General features: G+C 32.9%; 3 protein-coding genes across 5 annotated transcripts; 2 read left to right on the top strand and 1 right to left on the bottom strand.

The window, feature by feature from the left end:
• Positions 1–875: 875 nt before the first annotated feature.
• On the top strand, positions 876–4,934 carry LOC123209720 (GDSL esterase/lipase At5g03610-like). The gene is made up of 5 exons (XM_044627852.1): positions 876–1,156; positions 1,265–1,480; positions 3,015–3,286; positions 4,189–4,483; positions 4,566–4,934. The coding sequence occupies exons 1-5, from the start codon at positions 1,096–1,098 to the stop codon at positions 4,772–4,774; spliced, it is 1,053 nt and encodes a 350-aa protein (XP_044483787.1). The 5' UTR covers positions 876–1,095; the 3' UTR covers positions 4,775–4,934.
• Positions 4,935–8,015: 3,081 nt separating this feature from the next.
• LOC123226821 (subtilisin-like protease SBT4.15) lies at positions 8,016–11,908 on the top strand. The gene is made up of 10 exons (XM_044651338.1): positions 8,016–8,111; positions 8,214–8,302; positions 8,386–8,483; positions 8,634–8,780; positions 8,865–8,970; positions 9,072–9,585; positions 9,903–10,000; positions 10,084–10,305; positions 10,382–10,704; positions 11,202–11,908. Exons 1-10 carry the CDS (start codon positions 8,016–8,018, stop codon positions 11,744–11,746), a joined length of 2,238 nt encoding a protein of 745 aa, XP_044507273.1. The 3' UTR covers positions 11,747–11,908.
• Positions 11,909–12,699: 791 nt separating this feature from the next.
• On the bottom strand, positions 12,700–19,134 carry LOC123226266. 3 transcript variants are annotated; one of them, XM_044650794.1, is made up of 6 exons: positions 18,772–19,134; positions 17,796–17,957; positions 17,636–17,713; positions 14,315–14,380; positions 14,061–14,129; positions 12,700–13,979 (listed from the first exon to the last, which is right to left on the bottom strand). In XM_044650794.1, exons 1-6 carry the CDS (start codon positions 19,051–19,053, stop codon positions 13,137–13,139), a joined length of 1,500 nt encoding a protein of 499 aa, XP_044506729.1. In that variant the 5' UTR covers positions 19,054–19,134; the 3' UTR covers positions 12,700–13,136. The 3 variants fall into 3 exon arrangements, with proteins under 3 accessions (XP_044506729.1, XP_044506732.1, XP_044506738.1); XM_044650797.1 differs by having other exon boundaries at positions 14,061–14,126; positions 18,772–19,133; XM_044650803.1 differs by having other exon boundaries at positions 17,796–17,954; positions 18,772–19,133.
• Positions 19,135–19,731: the final 597 nt, after the last annotated feature.

Raw genomic sequence — 19,731 nt, 5'->3', positions numbered from 1 at the left:
CTAAGTTGTTCAAATAAATTTCGTGGATGAAATTCTAATGGAGGAGAATGTAATACCCACAAGTGCACAGTAAGATTAATTTTGTACTTTCCCTTCAGTTTGAATTAATATTGGTGTGGGAATATGTTAAAATAAGTGTAAGTTTAAAAAATTTTAAAAATAAAGTGTTGAACACTTGTTCCAAAGGATGAGCACCTATTCTGCTAATGTCAAGTAGATAAATTAAATAATACTATATCATAAGTTATTTAAGTGACAAATGATCGTTTCACTCAGATAAATGTCAATTTCTACAATTATCTAATTCAAAATCTATAAAACAAGCATACGGTCTCATGATTTGGATTACCAATAAACATTTTAAAAAAACATATAAACAGTTATTAAATTATCATTCATTAATTTTAGTCATGGGTGGGGGGTGAGGGGGAAATGTGATTTGACAAAGTTTTTAACATCAAAATCGTTGGCTAAACAATCAAATAGGAGAGTTTAGTATATTTATTATGGATTAAGTGGGGTTATGAAATCTGATTTTTAGAATAATTGTTTGGTATAAAATTTGTGTGTTTTGATATTTAAGGTATGACATAAATGAGTTATATTGAATAATATATACATACATAGGTATCTGTGAGGATTGAATGAATTATGGTATGATCCTTTTCTGATTTTGTTCTTGTGCCGGGATGCTTTGCCGATGAAATTGTATAAGAGCACGTTCGGCAGGAAAGTATTATATATATCATAAAAGGACAAAAATAGTTTTCAAGTCAAACTTTGGGTGCCAAGATGTAGTTCTCCATTCTTGAAGTTTGGTTGGATGGGACCTAGTCATTCGGCCGTAAAATTTAATTTCTCCAACTGCGTTGAACATAATGTCGGAGTAGATACGTAGTTCAAATAAATTGAGTGCAGTCATCGTACCCTTAAATATTAAATCCAGGGGTTGACCAAGCTAGGTCACCTGTGGGTGATTCCATCACCACTGGATGGTAAAGTGGATTAAATCCCACTATATAAACCGTAGATATCGCCTTTCGATCATCCTCAGTCCCTCCCCTTCCATCTCTATCGCTTCTTTTCTACATTATTATGGACCCAAATCACCTCTTCCTCTCCTTGCTCAAAATCCTTCTCCTCTTCCTCCTCTCAGGTTAAATTACATTTATTTCACTTCACAACTTTACTCTGTGAGCTTCAAACTACCTTTTTTTCTGGCTAATTAATTAACCTTTCTGTGTTTCATTGCATGCATATATAGGACCACAAAAAGTTCTGGGATTGTCTCATCTTCACTACAAACATCATGGCTTTCAATTTAAGCCCACAAAGCTCTTTGTGTTTGGAGATTCATATGTCGATACTGGGAACATTGGGAAGCCGGTAGCCAGTTCTTGGAAACAGCCCTACGGTATCACCTTTCCTGGTAAACCAGCCGGTCGCTTCTCTGATGGACGCGTCTTGACAGATTATTTAGGTAAATAAATTCATCAGAATTGAAGAAGATGATTACCATGTGCTTATCGCTCTTTTTTTTTTCCTTTTTGCATTATGGAAATGCTTGGTGGGTTCCTCTGGTTTGTCGCTTTTCTTCTTGTTATGATTACTACACACAGCTTCTTGCATTTGCCTGTTCAACTTTTTCTTTACTTCTTTATTTATTTTACTCCTGTTACCACAATATTCTACTTTCCTCACGTGATATCCATACCGTAGTCTTTTGTTTGTTTTTTTTGTTATCTCTTTTTTTTTTCACTCCGGTTTATTATATATATGTGAAAGCCTTGATTAAACAGAGATGCCCCACTATATAATTTCATACTTATCGCCAGCTAAAGTGGTCTGTGTTAGAAGTAGGGTAGAGGCTTCTGGTAACACTAAAATCCAGATGAAAAATAAAAGTAGCTGAACAGTGATGACAACTAGTGCCTTCTTAGCTCATAAAGCTAGTGCTTTTGATTTTTTAATATAATTTGTAATCCCCATAAACTTTACCAGTTGTGCTCTTTCTCAAAGGTATTCTGTGTAACATCTGTCAATTGTGCTTCAGTAAATAAAAAAAAAAGAAAAAGACCATTTTTATCCCAAATTTTAATCTAATTTAAAAAATATATGAAAAACTTAAATATTTATTTATAAATTAATTATCATTAAAATTTTAATTAGAAATAAGAGTAAAATTATTATTTTATTCACTAACCTTAAAACCTTAAAATTTATATTATTTCTTTTTTAAAAAATTAATAATTCTTTTCGTAATTAAATTTTAAAAATTTTTTTTTTTTCCTATTTTTAGGTTTTTTGATATATTTTGTAATCCCCATAAACTTTACCACTAATGCTCTTTCTCAAAGGTATTCTGTATTGCATCTGTCAATTGTGCTTTAGTAAATAGGAAGAGGGAAAAAGACAATTTTACACCCAAGTTTTGATCTAATTTAAATTTAAATTTAAATTTAAATTTAAAAAACATATGAAAAACTCAAACTTTCATTTATAAACTAATTATTATTAAAATTCTTAGTTAAAAACATGAGTAAAATTATTATTTTATCTTCTAACCTAAAAATTTTAAATTTATATTATTTCTCTCTTTTAGTTTAGGAAATTAATAATTTTTTTATATAATTAAATTTTGAAAAATTTACTTTTCTCCTTTTTTTAAGTTTCATCCACCGGGTTGGTGGTGACCAAAGAAAGAAAATAAATCTTAAGAGTAAAATCTAAACTTTTTAAACTTTAAAAATAAAATGAAGTATTAATCTTTAAAATATGGAAAAAATGATATAAATTTTAAGGTTTTACAGTTTAACAATAAAATAACGATTTAATTCTTATTTTTAATTAAAAAATTTTGATGATTGTTAATCTATAAATAAATATTTAAGTTTTTTATTTATCGTAGGTATGATTTTAAAATTAAACTAACACTTGGGTGGGAAATAATCCCACAGATGATTACTTTAAGAATTATTATATTTCTAATAATTAGGTTTGTGAAAAAATGGCAGCCAGATTTGTGGGAGTGAAGTCCCCGATACCATACAGATGGAGAAAACTAGGAAGAAAGCACTTGAGATATGGGATGAACTTTGCCTATGGAGGGACGGGCGTGTTTGATACGTTGGTTGCTCAGCCAAATATGACGACGCAGGTCGATTTCTTTCAGCAGTTGATAAAGGATCAAGTTTACAGGCCTCGTGACCTTCAGTTTTCTGTGGCCCTCGTCTCCGTCGCTGGAAATGATTATTCTACTTATACTGCAAGAAATGGCTCTGCTGAGGTAACTCATTGATTATTTTATTTGGTTTCTGTTGTGTGAATGAAATCGATAATGACAAAAACGAAACAAAAACATCTCACTCATATATTTATTTCGTTTAGAATGAGTTGGTAAAACTGTCCTTGTCTTTTATGCCTTGATGTATTGGAATTTACCTACTCTATCATAATTGAAGCTTTCAGATGGCGACACCTAATTTGAAGTTGTTTCTATGTTTGAATTTGAACCAAACTCATAAGCTTGAGTTTGACTCATTTTGAGTGGAGTCAAATTTGAATTTAAGTTTGATCTTGGCTCGAAGTGTTTGAGTTAGACTCGTCTAAGAATAGTCAAGCTTGAGTTCTACTAGAGTTCTAGTTTGAATTGAGCTTTGAACTAGGATCTATACTATAACCAAACGAAAATCACTAAAACAATATTATTTTGATACGTTTTACTCAAAAGATGTCGTTTTAATTTATTCGTATCAAAAATTTTCACCCTTATAAGTTTGGCAAACTAAACACTTTCAAAACTCAAGGTAAAAATATTTAATTTTCGATTTGAACTCGAGATTGAACTTGTTTGAACTAAACTCATTCGAACCAAACTCAAACAGGCTTAGCTTAAATCCAGCCATAGTTTTTGCCCACTATTTGACATGCTACCAGACAACAATGTAAGGTTCCCTCGTCATCTTTGCGAATTTAGTAAGATTTTTTGAAAAAAAAAATTATTGCCGGATAGATTAAGTGGCAAAAGAGTGGAATTCCAAATATGAGAACGAGAATTCAAATAAATCCTCTCCAACTGTATTTCGAAATTATGTTCTTAACTTATCTAGTGCTCATGAACATGTTCCCTTTAAGTGAAGCCAAAGTTTAGTTGATCTGATTTATCCTTACTTTCCTTTGGCATGACAGGGTTGGCAAACATATATTACACAAGTGGTGAATCAGCTTGCCTTGAATTTAAAACGTATTCAAGGCCTGGGGGTGAAGAAATTGGTTGTTTCAGGTCTGGAGCCCTTAGGATGTCTACCTCATAGCACATTTACTTCTTCTTTCCAAAGGTGCAATGGAACCGAGAACTCGCTCGTCAATATCCACAATATGTTGCTGCAGCAAGCTGTGACAAAATTAAACAATCAAACAAAGGGCTCTAAAATTGTCATTCTGGATCTTTATGGTGCATTCATGACTGTTTTCAAGAACAAAGGTGATCATTTAGTTTATTATACTACTCCCATTTTATACTGCTCCCATTTTATAATCAGTGAAGTATTATTAATGAAATGCAGGAGGTTCAAAGTTTGAGAAGCCATTGGAGCCATGTTGTATTGGAATAAGCACAGAATATTCGTGTGGAAGCATAGATGAGAAGGGAGAAAAGAAGTACAGAGTGTGTGAGAAGCCGGAAGCTTCTTTCTTTTGGGACACGGTGCATCCCACCCAGGAGGGGTGGTCCGCTGTGTACTCCGTCTTGCACGCCAATCTTGAACAGATTTAGCCTTCGATTTAAAAAATCTGTTTTGACGCTCCGCATGTTTCATAAGAAATCCATGTTATCTCTTGTCAATTTCTTATTAGTTGTAATAATGTCTGGATTAGCAAAGTTAGAATTGCGAAGTTATTATTTCTAACAAAAGTTGGATGTGATTTCTGGGTGATTGATTTCCTTAATTGAGTGATTTACATATTAAGGTTATTAATAAAATATTAGCATTTTGAAGCTCAACAAAATGGCCATCAATTTCAAGTAATAAAATATAAATTAAGTAATACTGGGTCAATAACAATGAGTGATATGAAATGGAAAGCGACTGACAGATATTTTACAAGAACCAAACGAAATTGACGAAGCCTGTTGATCTAGTCCAGAAAAGAGGCAAGGGTAATTGGTAAACTCTATGTGCGCATGATCCAATTGAATTGAATCGGCCACCTATATATACACACACGCGTTGATCTAGTCCAGAAAGAAGGCGAGGGTAATTGGTAAACTCCATGTGCGCATGATCCAATTGAATTGCATAGGCCACCCAAATGGTGAGGTGTCAAATTCATATTACCATTAATTTATATTAGTCGATTTATATAACAAAAAGGGGATAATATTAGATTGAACGATAACTCAATCTCATTATAACTACAAATTGAAGTTGTTGTTGACATATGTTAGTAGCCCTAACAAAGAGATCTTTGATTATACTTGATAGTGATGTCATAGTATTCATATAATATATAGCCACTATTTTGCTAATCTTTTCTCAAGGACTATGTTGGGGTGATGTCAAATTATGTGGAATTATATTTATCCATGAAGATATGTTCCATGGACATTGAAATCGCATTTATGTGGAATTATTTTTGTTAGGTAATTTTGTAAACATGTCTATTTAGTATGCATCTTCATATGTTACACTAAGTTGTTACTAAATAATCTTGACATGTGAGATTTATTACTATCTTTTATTAGGATCATTCAACACTATGAGAGTTTTAAACGTATTATTTGTACTCTAAATCAAAATAATAACAAAACAACGGATATTTTTAATTAGAGTAGTCATTATGTATGCACATAAAGTTCTTAAGATCAATGATATATATTGATCTCTTTACGGTTTTACCATCCTGGGACATTCATCTAATTAAAAATGTAAATCAATGACGAATAATTGTTATTTTAGTTAATATAAACATAATACAAATAAAAAATGGTACATTAATTAAATGATTGACTACTTTTATACTTAAGAGTGATAAATCTCATGTTAATCCACTGTTGTCTTGATATGTATAATGACTGTCGTATTAATTGCCCAAAAAAAGTTATATTAGGCTAATGTTAAATTAAGTCGATTAGTACACACAATGCTTTAATAATCTTAAGTTGGAGGACCACATACACCACCGTCTATTAAAGAATCTTTTATAAATATTAAGGGGCATTTGGTTTGGGTAATGTTTTATTACCAAAATAGAAATATTACCTTGAAGATAGATTACTTAGAAGATTACTAGGTATAAATGATTACTATGTATAAATGATTACTATGTTTGATAAAATTTGATAAATATAAATAATTATTGTGTTTGGTTAAAGGTAATAAAAGATTACTAGTAAATTATTTTAGTTAAATGCCTTTAAATATAATTATTTTTAAATATTTTTATATTATTTATCATATTAATTAAAAATAAATTTATTTTTATCTCAAAAAATTAATAAATAATAATATAATTATAATAAACTCAAGATTACCTCAGTAATCTTTAAATACCTAAGGTGAATGTGGTAATCAGATTATTATTTATATTACCTGTCACGTCAGCATTGGTAATAGAAGATTACTGTAATATTTTATTACTGATAAACCAAACAAGGGAATAAAAGATAGATTACCAAGGTAATCTTAAAAGAAGCCAACCAAACCCCCCCTCAGAGTTATTATACATGTAGAATCCTCTGCAAGATCAGTTAAGTAAACATGTAGTCAACATATACTTATGTGTTATACTAGATTGTGATAAATAACTTTGACATGTAATATCTATCATTATATTTTAGTAAGGTTGTTTAACATGAGGATTGTTTTACCATATTACTTGTACCCTAGGTCAAGATAAAATTGGGACTACAAAGATTTGTAGAATAGCCACCATGTATGCATAGAATTCTTATGATTAAGATATACGTTGATCATTTCGTCATAATTTCATCATTCTAAAAGTATTTATCATGATATAGATGTAAACATATATGCTTACTGATAAAGAATGTCACTCGTATGAATATGACTTAGCATGAATTAATATCACCAAGAAAATTAATTTTAGAGCACCAACTTGGACATAAAAAACCCTATAACTTGAATAGTGAGCTCAAGATGGTTTTGACCCCACATTCATCATCTATAATTATTGTTTGTTTACATTTCTCATAATTATATATATAAATAAAATGGCTTTTATGTCTTCTTTGTTAGATTTGTTGCCCGAGACATTATCACGTGGGTTTAATTCTTACTTATAATAAATCTAAGAATAAAATTATGTGTATTTATTTTTGATATATAATTTGTGTACATAGATGAGATGTTATCATGTGATTTGATGTTTCTTTATCATATGATGACACATGTTTTAAAATCACCTAATTACATGATGACACATTACTATATATATGAATTGTGTACCAAAAATAGGTACACATAGTATTGCTCTAAATTTAAAGCGGTTATGTTTTAAGAGCAATACTATGTGTACCCATTTTGGATACACAAATGTATACACACTCATATGTGTCATCATATGATTGGTTATTGTTTTATTCTTAATTTAAAATCATCTAATCACATGATGACACATATAAATGTGTATATATTTGTGTACCCAAAGTGGGTACACATAGTTTTATTAATGTTTTAAACCTGTTGACAATTTATATTAGCTCCTCTAGCTGGAGGTTAATGCATGAACAAGTCTGCCGTTTGGTTCCTAACTTAAAGCATGTTTGGAATAAATCTAGTCTGAAAGTGGGATCCAAAATTCAAGCCACCGAACTCTCAGTCTTAAACTGACCAATTATTTACACTGTTGCTTCATGATCCAATTAATTTACTTAACTCTATCTTAGCATATTTTGCGCTCGTAATTAACTGTTATCATCTCCATCTCTCCTTTTATTTATACCAACAACACTAATTAAACCTTTCTTGTAGTTGAAAGAGAGTAGTAACATAAAGATGAAACTTAATCTTCCAGCTTCATTTATCTTCAACCTATTTCTCACTGCTACATTTATACTTACAGCATCGACTCAGACTGACAATGAAAGAAAGGTACCACCGCAAACATGCATGCATTTTATGATAATTGTTCCTTGTTGTTCATTTGTATATTGTGTATACATAGTGAGTTAATATTTAGTTAAATAACAACAGCCATACATTGTTTACATGGGAGACGTGCCAGCAGCTGGAATTTCAGCGGTAAATGAGCATCAGAATCTGCTCAGGACGGCAATTGAAGAGTAATCAATCATCTTCTTTCTTTTCCAACAAACTTTATTCTTAACATGAACCATAACCACTGCTTCTCTTGACAATTTTTCAGCGACAAATTAGCTGAAGAATCCAGAGTACACAGTTATAAGAAGAGCTTCAATGGCTTTGTCGCCAGGCTATTACCGCATGAAGCAAAGAGATTATCAGGTATACGTGCTGATTAAAATTTTCTCGTAATCTGAGTTTCTATACAGACATAAATGGCATAATGAACCATTGAATGCTTATATAGGCAACACATGTATATATATTTTCTTTTAAGTTTTGTCAGATTTTGATCTTTAAATTGGTACGCAGAGGAAGAGGGTGTTGTTTCTGTGTTTCCTAACACTAAGCGTCAATATCACACAACTAGAACATGGGATTTTCTGGGACTTTCTGAAACATTACAGAAAGAGAATTCCAAAAAAGAGAGCGATATTATTGTTGCTGTTTTTGATACAGGTAAGCTGGCTGCCATTTAATGAAAATCAGAATTTTATGTATATAAGAAAATTTTAAATTGTTTTCCGACTTCTATTTTTCTAGGAATCTGGGTTAAATCTCCAAGTTTTAATGATAAAGGCTATGGACCTCCTCCAGCAAAATGGAAAGGCAAATGTGTTACAGGCGCCAATTTCACTGGCTGCAACAAGTAGACTGCATTCTTATTCTTTCTTAAATGATTTATCAGTCAAAACATAATCAATTTTCATTTGTTAAAAACTTTAAAAAATATATAATTAACTGTTTCAGCAAAGTCATTGGTGCAAGATACTACCATCTAGGTAGGGAGATTGATCCTACATTGGATGAACCAAGTCCAGTTGACACTGATGGGCATGGCACTCACACTTCCTCCACAGCTGCAGGGGCATTGATCAAAGGTGCTAGCTTGTATGGCATTGCCGAAGGCACTGCTCGCGGCGGCCTCCCATCGGCTCGCGTCGCAATGTACAAAGTATGTTGGGGCGACGGCTGCAGTGATATGGACTTACTAGCCGCTTTTGATGACGCTATTCAAGATGGTGTCGACTTGATATCGATTTCAATTGGTGGAGTGTCGAAGAGTTTTTTCGATGACCCCATTGCCATTGGCTCTTTTCATGCCATGAAAAGGGGAATCCTCACCTCTTGCTCAGCTGGGAATCAGGGGCCTGGTTTAGGAACAGTGCAAAATGTTGCACCATGGATTTTAACTGTGGCTGCTAGCAGCATTGATAGGAAATTCGTGTCAGTAGCTAAACTTGGCAATGGCATGGAAGCTTCTGTGAGTTCTTTATTTGACACATTCATCTGTTCTTGTAGTTAGAATAATGCTATACATAGTTATTTTGAATAAACAAATAGATATAGATAAAGACCTTTTTTCAGAACCCAAGCCATCAGTGAGATATTATTTCACATTTATATTATCATGTGATTAGGTGATATTTTATATTTAATCAAAATCACTCTATCACTTGATAATATACATTAAGTAAATACTCGTTTATATATTTAAAATGTATACGTATAGTTTTATTGGTGTAGTTATTTTATTTTTATCAAAAACAATAATGTTGTTTTATATATGTGGGGTGATAGGGGATCTCCATTAACACATTTTCACCGAAAAAACTGATGTACCCTCTTACCAGTGGAGCTCGTGCAGGCAATGACAGTCAGGGCTTTGGAAATGCTAGGTATATATGTATGCCAATTAATCAAGCATTATTTGCAGTTTAAGGCAAAGTTCAAAATCCTCTTAACACCAATTATTTTACAGTGCCTGTGATTATGGAACTCTAAGCAAGGAGAAAGTGAAGGGAAAGATTCTATACTGCGTTGGTTTCGGTAATTACGACTATACTATCAAAGAATTAGGTGGAGCTGGAGCAATAGGGATTCTTGAAGGACCAACAGACACAGCCTATACTACTCTTATACCAGGCACCTCCATCAGCCCCAAAGATGGCTCCCTGATAAACAATTACATCAACTCCAACAAGTACTGAACTTGATTACATATTCAGTATTGCAATTTTTTGCGCATCATTTGATGGTTTGGAATGTTTTTAATATAGGAACCCTGAAGCTGTTATATACAAGACAAGGGTAGTTAAGATGCCTGCCCCTTTTGTTGCTTCTTTCTCATCTAGAGGGCCTCAAGTGATCAGCCTGAACATCCTGAAACCAGATGTCTCAGCACCAGGGATTGACATTTTAGCTGCATATTCACAAATGGTATCAATAACAGGACTGTCAATGGACAAACGAATTTCACCATTTAACATAATATCAGGCACATCAATGGCTTGCCCTCATGCTGCAGCTGCTTCTGGCTATGTCAAATCTGCCCAACCGGACTGGTCACCTGCAGCCATCAAGTCCGCCCTCATGACCACCGGTAACACTTCCTACACCACATATTATAATTTTATCATATGATCAAACATAAACTTATTCAATCCAAAATTTATAGGTCATGAAATTCGTTAGGGTTATAGAAGTACCTGAAAAGCTACCACACAATATGAATCCATAAAACTGTCGAGATTATCTGTATAAGAATAACTGATCTTCTATTTCTAAATTCCCGAATGATAATTTTCAATGAAAAAACTATACTACTTGGTTTTAAAGTGGAGACCTAGTTAATATATAGTAGATTAATAAACCTCCTTATCAAAAACCAAATAAACTTTAATGGTCACACTAATATTATCTATTTTGATCGTAACTTTTAAGTGTATTGTTCTTATTTTTATTTAATCACTTAAGTCATTTATAGGCTACCACTATCCTATTCAAATATTTGATTTTATTAAACCAAAATCGTAATTAATATTAACCCACATAAGTAATTTTCTAACAACTCTAACAAAAAAATCCATCGTGTTGTAGCCACCCCTATGGAAATCAAAGCACAAGATGTAGAACTAGGCTCCGGATCAGGCCAAATTAACCCATTACGGGCGAGACACCCGGGTCTCATCTATGATATTTCCTTGAATGACTACATAAGTTTCCTTTGCAAGGAAGGCTACAACAGCACATCCATTGGTCTACTAATGGGAGACAAGAAGAGATTCAACTGCTCTAGTTATAAACCTGCACAAGGGACAGATGGGCTTAATTATCCTTCAATGCACTTACAGATGAAGGATAATTCCAGGATTTCAGCAGTGTTTTACAGGACTGTAAAAAATGTGGGATATGGCAAGTCAGTGTACAAGGCAACTGTTACATCGCCAGAGGGTCTCTCAATTAGAGTTTTTCCAAATAGTCTGACATTTAGTAAACCCCGTGAAACGAGGACTTTCAAGGTTGTGGTGAAGGGCGGGGCAATGAAAAATGGAACTCATATTTTATCAGGTTCACTTGAATGGAGTGATTCTAAGCACAGTGTCAAGAGCCCTATTCTTGTATATAGGGCAGGACAAATTTAAGTTCTAATTCTGTTGGCTGATTTTATGTAGGTTTTTTTTTTTTTTGGGCAATTGATTTCATGTAGGATATTTATGAGATTCTTCAATGTCAACTAAATTCCTTACTTTTTTTTTTTTTTTTAAATTGATCATATAACTTTAGGGTTCTTTTGCAAGTAAGAGAATATAGCAACGAGATTAATTGGCTTATGCTAATTATTAAAGAAGAATATAGTAATAATTTATTAGTTTGTATTGCGGGTGGCTGTGCTACCATGAATTTTTAATCATAAAAGGTCAGCTTAGTTCCCAAAATCTCATCCACTAAAAGTAAAAATATTATTTAATAAATAATATTAAAAATAAAATTATATCTCTTATTTCTTTTAATTTAAAATTTAACAATTTTTGTTCACTTAAAAAGTTTAAAATATTACATTTTTCTTTTAAGATTTGTATTTTTTCCCCTATTTTTCCAACAACTAAATCCGATTAACTTTCATACCAATACTCCCCCTATTTCTTGAATGAGAACAAATCGTTAACCAATCAAACTTTTCAAATTTTTGAGTGAATAAAAATTATTAAATTTTTTAAATAATTTTTTTAATATTATTAATTAAATAACATTTTTACCCTTAAATTTAGTAAATTTTATTAACTTTCACAGATAATAAATAAATATTTAAAATTTTAAAATTTAATAAATAAAAATTTGAAAATACACTATACTTGTAGTGGAAATAAGTCTTTCAGCCATTATAATAAGGCTGAAAGATTCTCCCCACCACAGGTTTAATTTATCTATAGATACCTAACCGTTAACTTTAAAAAAAATTCAAATTTCTACTTATAATCTGAATCCTTTTACAAATATCGGCCTTGTAGCATTATGAAATTTAAAAACAAAACAAAGTAAAGTTTACATACATAATTAAAAGTAGTTTCATAATATAAATTTCAAAGTTAAATTGTATATTGATATTATAATATTAAATGTTCTAAATTATTATTATTATAAAATAAGTTAAATATCTATACTCATTGTAAAAGAGTATAGATGCTTGTATAATGTTACGACACACAATAAGTTAAATCCATTTCATTTCTCGACTCCTATTTTGCTGCCCCTTCCTCAGTCCAACCACATCAAAATGGCAGCACCAATCTGTTAACTTACAACAACTTAATCTTCTAACTCAAAGAAATAAGCTACCAAGACCTAAAACTTTAGTCCTCTTCCGCCTTTCAAAATATTTAGAGAAATAGATAGAGCCTCAAACCTGAACCATGCTGTCGGAGATGAGCACCCATTGTCATCTAGAATGTTTCAAGATGAATATAACAGGAGTCAAAAGCTTATAAGAATTCCTTTTAAACTTGGTGCCAACCAAAATGTTGGCCAATAAGCTCAACAGTGCAATCGACATTGACGACCATGAAGGTGTTTCAGTTTTGTAAGTTCCTTTCTTCTCTTCCGTGCCTCAGCTGCAGCAATTGCATCCGCTACTTTCTGACTTGGATAGTTGGCTACCTGTTGTCTCTTCTCCGGCAAAGCATTTGCAATATGATTTGCTTTCACAGAAATAGCTTCAGTATTGCAAGTGTAATCTGGCCCATGATTGACAATAGACGTTCCTCCAACAGAACCTGGCAGTGCTGGTGTAAAAGTTGCGTCTCTTGGGAGAGGCCCATTACGCTGACCACCTTTACTGAGAGAAAACTCAACTGGAATATTTTTAAGATCAGTAGGGGTTCTAACTTCAGTTGAATCAGAAACCTCATTGTTAGCTTTTGCACGGTACAAAGGTTTCTCCATATTTGTGAAACTTTGTGATGATGAAAAACCATCATATCCATTATGCCTTGAAGTTTCATCTTGCACAATTTTCTGGCTATCAGGAGGTTGAGCATGGAATCCATTACCATGAGGGGCAAACCAAGGGCATGGCACAATGTAAAACGGAGCTCCCATAGTATTAATATTTATAGGGTTCTCTTGATCCTGAGAATCAAGCTTACGAACAACAGGGGTTGGAATGTTCGATGGAATAATGACAGGGTTCTGCAGCCCATGTCCTGATTGGAGTGGATGTGAATCTTTAATAATATAAGGCCAGCCAACCGGTGGAAAAGGATGGTGGTTATACAAGAGCATCGGACAGTTTGCAGAAGGAGAGACAGACATCTCAGCATGGGCTGACTTCAGCTCTCCTGAGAATTTGTCAACCTGTGATTTTAATGCTTTGGCCGTCTGCAAAATGTGGAGAGGTGTTATACGGGTGATAAAACACTTTTCAAGAAAAATTCTAAGCACTCAAAGCATAGTTCTTACCAGTGTCTTCAAATGCTTATTTATAGTCTCCAGATACTTGTATTCTTTAGAAGCCATATCCTTTTTCTTCTCAATAGAAATTTCAACAAATGTATGTTAAGTCAATATCACAGTTTTAGTGTGAGTTCAACAACGATAACAGCATGAAAAAGGCAATTCCAACTTCATGACAATGAACATATGCTTTAATATTATTATAGTCAAATGCCTTAATGGAAGACACTGATAATTTATGAACGGTGAGTACTGCTTACTCTCTTTAAACTCTCATTCTCCCTTGCCAAATCAGCAGCTTTTCTGGCCAACTCTTCACACAGAGCCTGAATCAAAAAAGCAAACAAGATGTGCGTAATCAGAACCAGATATAAACTATACAGTACACTTAACAGATCATAAAGCATTTCTCAGTGAAACGTAATTATGCAGAAATTGAAGGATAATTAGCTTTGAACTCCTTGCAGTTTTGCTGAACATTACATGTTGACCATCCAGTTAAAAAATTAAATGAATAAAACTAACTATAGGAGAGGTCTATGATGAACACATAAAATTGGGGGGCCTACATAATAAGCTAAACCTATATGAGGGCAAATGCTTTTAACAAGAAAACTAAAGATGGTATTTACTTTAATATTATTTGGACCCCTAAGGCTAGGGCTACAAATCTTGGGGTTTTGACAAATCAAAGGCAGCCCGTACCTACAGTTAGGATCTCAAAAATTAGTTTGGTCCACGGGGATTTTCTTCGTGAAAAATGAAATCCAAGAATATCCTCATTATATTGTGTAGTAATGTGAAGTTAACCTCTTTCATTCAAGCCAACTTTGATTCATGTTGCCATGCCATATAACATCAACTATACCAAACTCCAAATAAATTCCAAATGGAAAGTCCAGCGATTATTATCATAGCCATGACAAGCACTTGCAACTCCACCTCAATAGAAAAAATCCATATAGAATTGTACCAACTAAAAGCTAAAGACAAGACAACCCCATATCAACTCACACTACTAACTTAACGTTTTAATTTGTAAACTATATACACAATCTCCCACAAAATCAAAGTTACTTAAAAGTGCACATAAAACTCCTATTTAGCTCACCGAACTCGTCAGGTCTAAGAACGCAAAGCAGAGTTTTGGATTGCTCAGTCAACACTAAGAATATAATGTTAGAGCAAACAATATGCTATGGAGCTGGTGATGGTGCTGTAGACTTAGCAATAGTGTAGTTCATTTAAATACAAAAGTCATCAGCCATGGCCACATCAAAAACCTTAACATCGGAAATGAACTCAGTGTCAGTGCGTTAAAAAATGCAGGCTCATTCCAGAACTCAAAGGAATTAGAGAGCTCTACCATCAATTTTTCTGTTAAAAGTTTCTAGTTCATCAAGTTTTGATTTTAACAGCAGTTCCATTGCTTTTACACCAGTTTTTTACTTTGTTGCTGTGTTATCAATGGAATGAGAAATACAGTTACATTCGGTGCTGGCGTCATCAGTGAAGAAAAAACAATATAAAAGTTTTTAGTTCGCTTTTCCTTTCTGTGTCTGTTTGGGACTAAAAAAAGGGACCAGAGAGAAAAATATAGGGAAAATCAAGATGAGTTTCTTTGTTTAGCTTTTATTGCTTATTTAGAAACAAAATAATTGTTTTATCAAAAATAGCACACAAATTAGTAGTATTAAGCAGTGGCCAATCAGAAGTGATCAACAAGTTAGTGGAACAAGGTATCTTCAGAGTATTTAGCTTCTATCAAAGAATATAATACTGAATTTGCAATCAAAACTAAGAGGGCGTTTGGTTAAAGGAGATTAAAGATTGCTCTGGTAATAAAATGTTCCAGTAATATTTTATTATTAATAGTAATGTGACAAGTAATATAAAGAGTAATCTGATTACCACCTCTACCTTAAGTATTAAAAGTTTACCAAAGTAATCTTGATTTTATTATAACTATATCCTTATTTATTAATTTTTTAAAGACAAAAATAATCTCATTTTCAATCAATATAACAAATAACAAAAAAAATATTTTAGAATAATTATACCCAAGAACATTTAAGTAAAATAAAATATTTGTATTATTTTGTTACCTTTAAACAAACACAATAATTATTTATATCAATCAATTTTTACTAAATTTTATCAAATATAGTCATAATTTATTTATAGTAATCCTTAAGGTAATCTTTCAATTTTAGCAATAAAATATTTTCCAAACCAAACGCCCCTAAAAGTTATCTTTCAAGCAGAGGAATTCGTTGATGAGATGTCGTTGACATAATCCAAAAACACAGGGAATTAATGTCATCAACTTGAAGTCATAGAGTCAATAATTTCTTCGAAACAGTAAAATTAATGATGATTTCTCAATATGCAATAACAAATGCAGTACTTCTATAATACAGCTAGCACAGACTAAATTCAACTTGAAGCATCTGTGCAATTATATTCCTTCGGTAGGTTCACTATAGGTTGGCATTTGCTGGGGCTGCTAAGGAAAGATCTTAAATTTCATAAATCTCTAGTTTGTCAAAGAAGAAAATGCTGTCACTTACATGGCTAGAATTCCAAATCCAATAGTCTACGATAATCTCATCATGCATTGACTAAATCAGACATGCTTAGGGAGAATGCACATTTTAGTGTTACTATTGCCTGATTTCAAAGATTTTTTGACGTAGGGATAAAGGTATTCTTCCCAGGAAAATCTAAACGTAAGAAATTTCATATAAAAGAAATTTTCCTACAATTGCAATTATGAGATTTTGCTATTGTTTTCAAAGAACAACACTAAGCATAGAGAAATACAATGTCATTCAAAACCTGAACATGTGACTACTAGTTAGTTCAGCTAGCTAGATCTCTTGAGGTTGTATAAGAGGTCTTGACTCATTCACACCCAGGTTCAAAGAGTTTTCATCATATATTTAAATTTCAGACAAAAAAAAGCAAAAGTACCATGAGTTGTTTGGCAGTCAACAGTTTGAGACAATCCACTTGAACAAAAGATGCATAATAAAGAAACTTTAGCCTAAAGTAACTTGAGAGCCCATAGTCACTCCAGTTTACTAACTCATCTGCTGCCCATACCATTCGGAAAAATCACAATATAAATAGCTCAAATATCATTGAACCGTTAAACATCACAATATAGCTCAAAGTAACTCCAATATTGAATATGGAAGAAAATGATGGCTCCTGATAATGTCATGAATTAAAAGACAAGTTCATTGAACCGTTTAATATCACAATATAAATAGCTCAAATATCATATTGGCACATTAGCTTAACTTTTTTAATGAAAATCAATTAAATTTCTTCCATAAAAACAAGAGTCGTGCAAACAGGGTATACTCAGTAAGAGAGGATGGGAAATGTTGGGTGAATGAAGTTGCGCCCTAAATCCCTCAAACAATCGGTTATACTCAGGAAAATAACTACAGAAAGAGTGAACAAAACAGACATGAATATATAAAGGAAATTCACAGACCAGGTTGTGTCAAATATATAAATATGAACATAAAGGTTATTTGCCAAGAATATTGACATGGAGGAAAACAGCTTACCTGTCTGCGACGAATCGTCTGCCTAGCTGATTCCCTGTTTGCTAATACTCTACGTACTCTCCGAGCTTCCTTCTCAGCCTGATTACCAAAGGCTTTCACTATAACTAGATAGCATTGAGAGACAAAAAATACTTACGAGAAAGTTAGGAGCTTTAAGTACCTCGGTTAGATTTTGTCTTGACCTACCACCACCACCTACTGATGTGTATCTTGTGGAACATACAGAACTTGGTTCAGCTTCTTTCTCAGCTTTTATTTGTTTAATTATTACATTGCTACACACTGTTTCATCCCGCTCCTGATCCAATTCTACTTGATCCTGCTATAAACAAAAATATTGCTCAATAGTGCACAAAATTTCAACTTAGATATACTGGTTTGGCTAACCAAATTCGCTTTCTTTGTAAGATTACCGCTTGTGATGTGCTCATGTGATAGCCTGGCTATCACATGGCAAACACGTATTGGCTGATCTTACAACTGACTAGGGAGAATTACAACAGACAAAAATCTCCTAAAATTGGTATACTTTTACACGATAACACAAAAATTGTTTTATTGTCCATAAATACGTCTTCGAATTTTCGGGCATATATGCCTACAGTTGAAGGTAGATAATATAATTCCTCAAATAGGCATGGTTTAGTTTAAATATAATTGCTAAAAAGGGATATTGCAAATTTTTTTATCCATGGATCACCACTAAGGAAAATAACTGACTGCAAGTCATAGCATAGTTTCTGACATTCATGACTTGTTTCCATTTATTGAATTTTCGAAAAGATTCTACTATCTATTGTACTCTGATTGGAAATGCAAGTTCTTCAGACCTTTCAAAATTCAGCAAAAAGAAATTCTTTTCACCCGCCACAATTAACATTATAAAAAATAAAAATAAAAAGCACAATAAACATAATTACATAATCCTAAATATAGGAAACTAAAAGAATTAACACTTCACCGAATTCGACAATTCGTCTCACCAGTTCAGCATAAACCGTAAACAAAGAACTTAAGTGACAAAATAGAAAACAATTATAATAAAAATGATGATGAAACCTAAAAATATAATTATGCTTATATATAAAAAGAACAAATAGAAACAATATTAATAAATAATACTCCAAAAAACTAACTTCAGCCGGATCAGAACAGTGTTGGACCGGGTCAATCGGGGTCAAATTCATCCCGGAAGGACCTGGCGGTGATAGTGAGTCGCTCTTGACTCGTTTCCCTTTCAAGCCCCAATTCGTGACTGTTCCACCACCGCCACTTTCTCTCATCGCCAAATGCGCCAAATCCGCCAAGGCCTCCGCCGCCTCCAGCTCCATTTCCACCAGCCGATCATCGGAAACCTCGGCCGCGGAACTCGGCGATGGCGACAACGAACTAGAAACCGAACAGTTCTCTAAATCCATAAAGAAAAAGAAATCAAAAAAATTTTATCTCTACTGGTTCAAACAAAGGTTTGTACTAGCACTAGTTTTTGCTAGCTAGCACACAGGTTATGGTTGATTGCCACTTGTCTTGCCAGCTCATTGCCGGACATCTTTGCTAACTCACACCCATGTATCTTTGCACGCCACGTATTATGTCACAGCCACGTCAGCTTCTGACACGCGCGAATGTCTCGCGTATGGGAAGTTGGGCGAGGGTTTCAATTACGGGAACATAACTTGACACGTGGCCCCCGCAACAATTAGCACGTGGATTTTTTTTTGTGTTGTTGGGAATTTGCTCTGCCGCCAATTCCTTCCGAGGGTGGAAACCTAAAGACCAGGCTATACGCAAACTTTAATGTCGTTTAATGAATGTGAATTTTTTTTTAAAATTTTTTTAAAGAGTTTGTTAATACTTTCTGATGTTCTTTATAATCCTGTAAATTTAAAAGCTTTGTTATTTAAATTTCACTAAATCTCTTTTTAAATGCTAGATATAGTTTAAATTATTTTAAAATTTAATATTTAAATAATTTATACTTCAATTTTAAGTTGCTTTATTCTAATATTTAATTTTATATTTTATTTCATCACAAACCCTTAATTATTTTAGTCACATTCAACATGAATTATTTATTATATTGGTTTTCATTGATT

The sequence above is a fragment of the Mangifera indica genome, chromosome 1, assembly GCF_011075055.1.
Source record: "Mangifera indica cultivar Alphonso chromosome 1, CATAS_Mindica_2.1, whole genome shotgun sequence".
Lineage (NCBI taxonomy): Eukaryota > Viridiplantae > Streptophyta > Magnoliopsida > Sapindales > Anacardiaceae > Mangifera > Mangifera indica.
The sequence above is the reverse complement of the archived record's forward strand: the minus strand, read 5'-3'. Positions and strand labels throughout refer to the sequence as shown.

Excerpts from the sequence above, each read along its gene's own strand:
- LOC123209720 (XM_044627852.1), top strand. The coding sequence starts at position 1,096 with ATGGACCCAAATCACCTCTTCCTCTCCTTGCTCAAAATCCTTCTCCTC. Across the intron at positions 1,157-1,264 it reads TCTCCTCTTCCTCCTCTCAG|GACCACAAAAAGTTCTGGGA; the intron begins GTTAAATTACAT and ends ATGCATATATAG. Across the intron at positions 4,484-4,565 it reads GACTGTTTTCAAGAACAAAG|GAGGTTCAAAGTTTGAGAAG; the intron begins GTGATCATTTAG and ends AATGAAATGCAG.
- LOC123226266 (XM_044650794.1), bottom strand. The coding sequence starts at position 19,053 with ATGGATTTAGAGAACTGTTCGGTTTCTAGTTCGTTGTCGCCATCGCCG. Across the intron at positions 17,958-18,771 it reads ACTGTTCTGATCCGGCTGAA|CAGGATCAAGTAGAATTGGA; the intron begins GTTAGTTTTTTG and ends TTTTGTTTATAG. Across the intron at positions 17,714-17,795 it reads CAAGACAAAATCTAACCGAG|GCTGAGAAGGAAGCTCGGAG; the intron begins GTACTTAAAGCT and ends TTTGGTAATCAG.
- LOC123226821 (XM_044651338.1), top strand. The coding sequence starts at position 8,016 with ATGAAACTTAATCTTCCAGCTTCATTTATCTTCAACCTATTTCTCACT. Across the intron at positions 8,781-8,864 it reads TGTTGCTGTTTTTGATACAG|GAATCTGGGTTAAATCTCCA; the intron begins GTAAGCTGGCTG and ends CTATTTTTCTAG. Across the intron at positions 8,971-9,071 it reads AATTTCACTGGCTGCAACAA|CAAAGTCATTGGTGCAAGAT; the intron begins GTAGACTGCATT and ends TAACTGTTTCAG.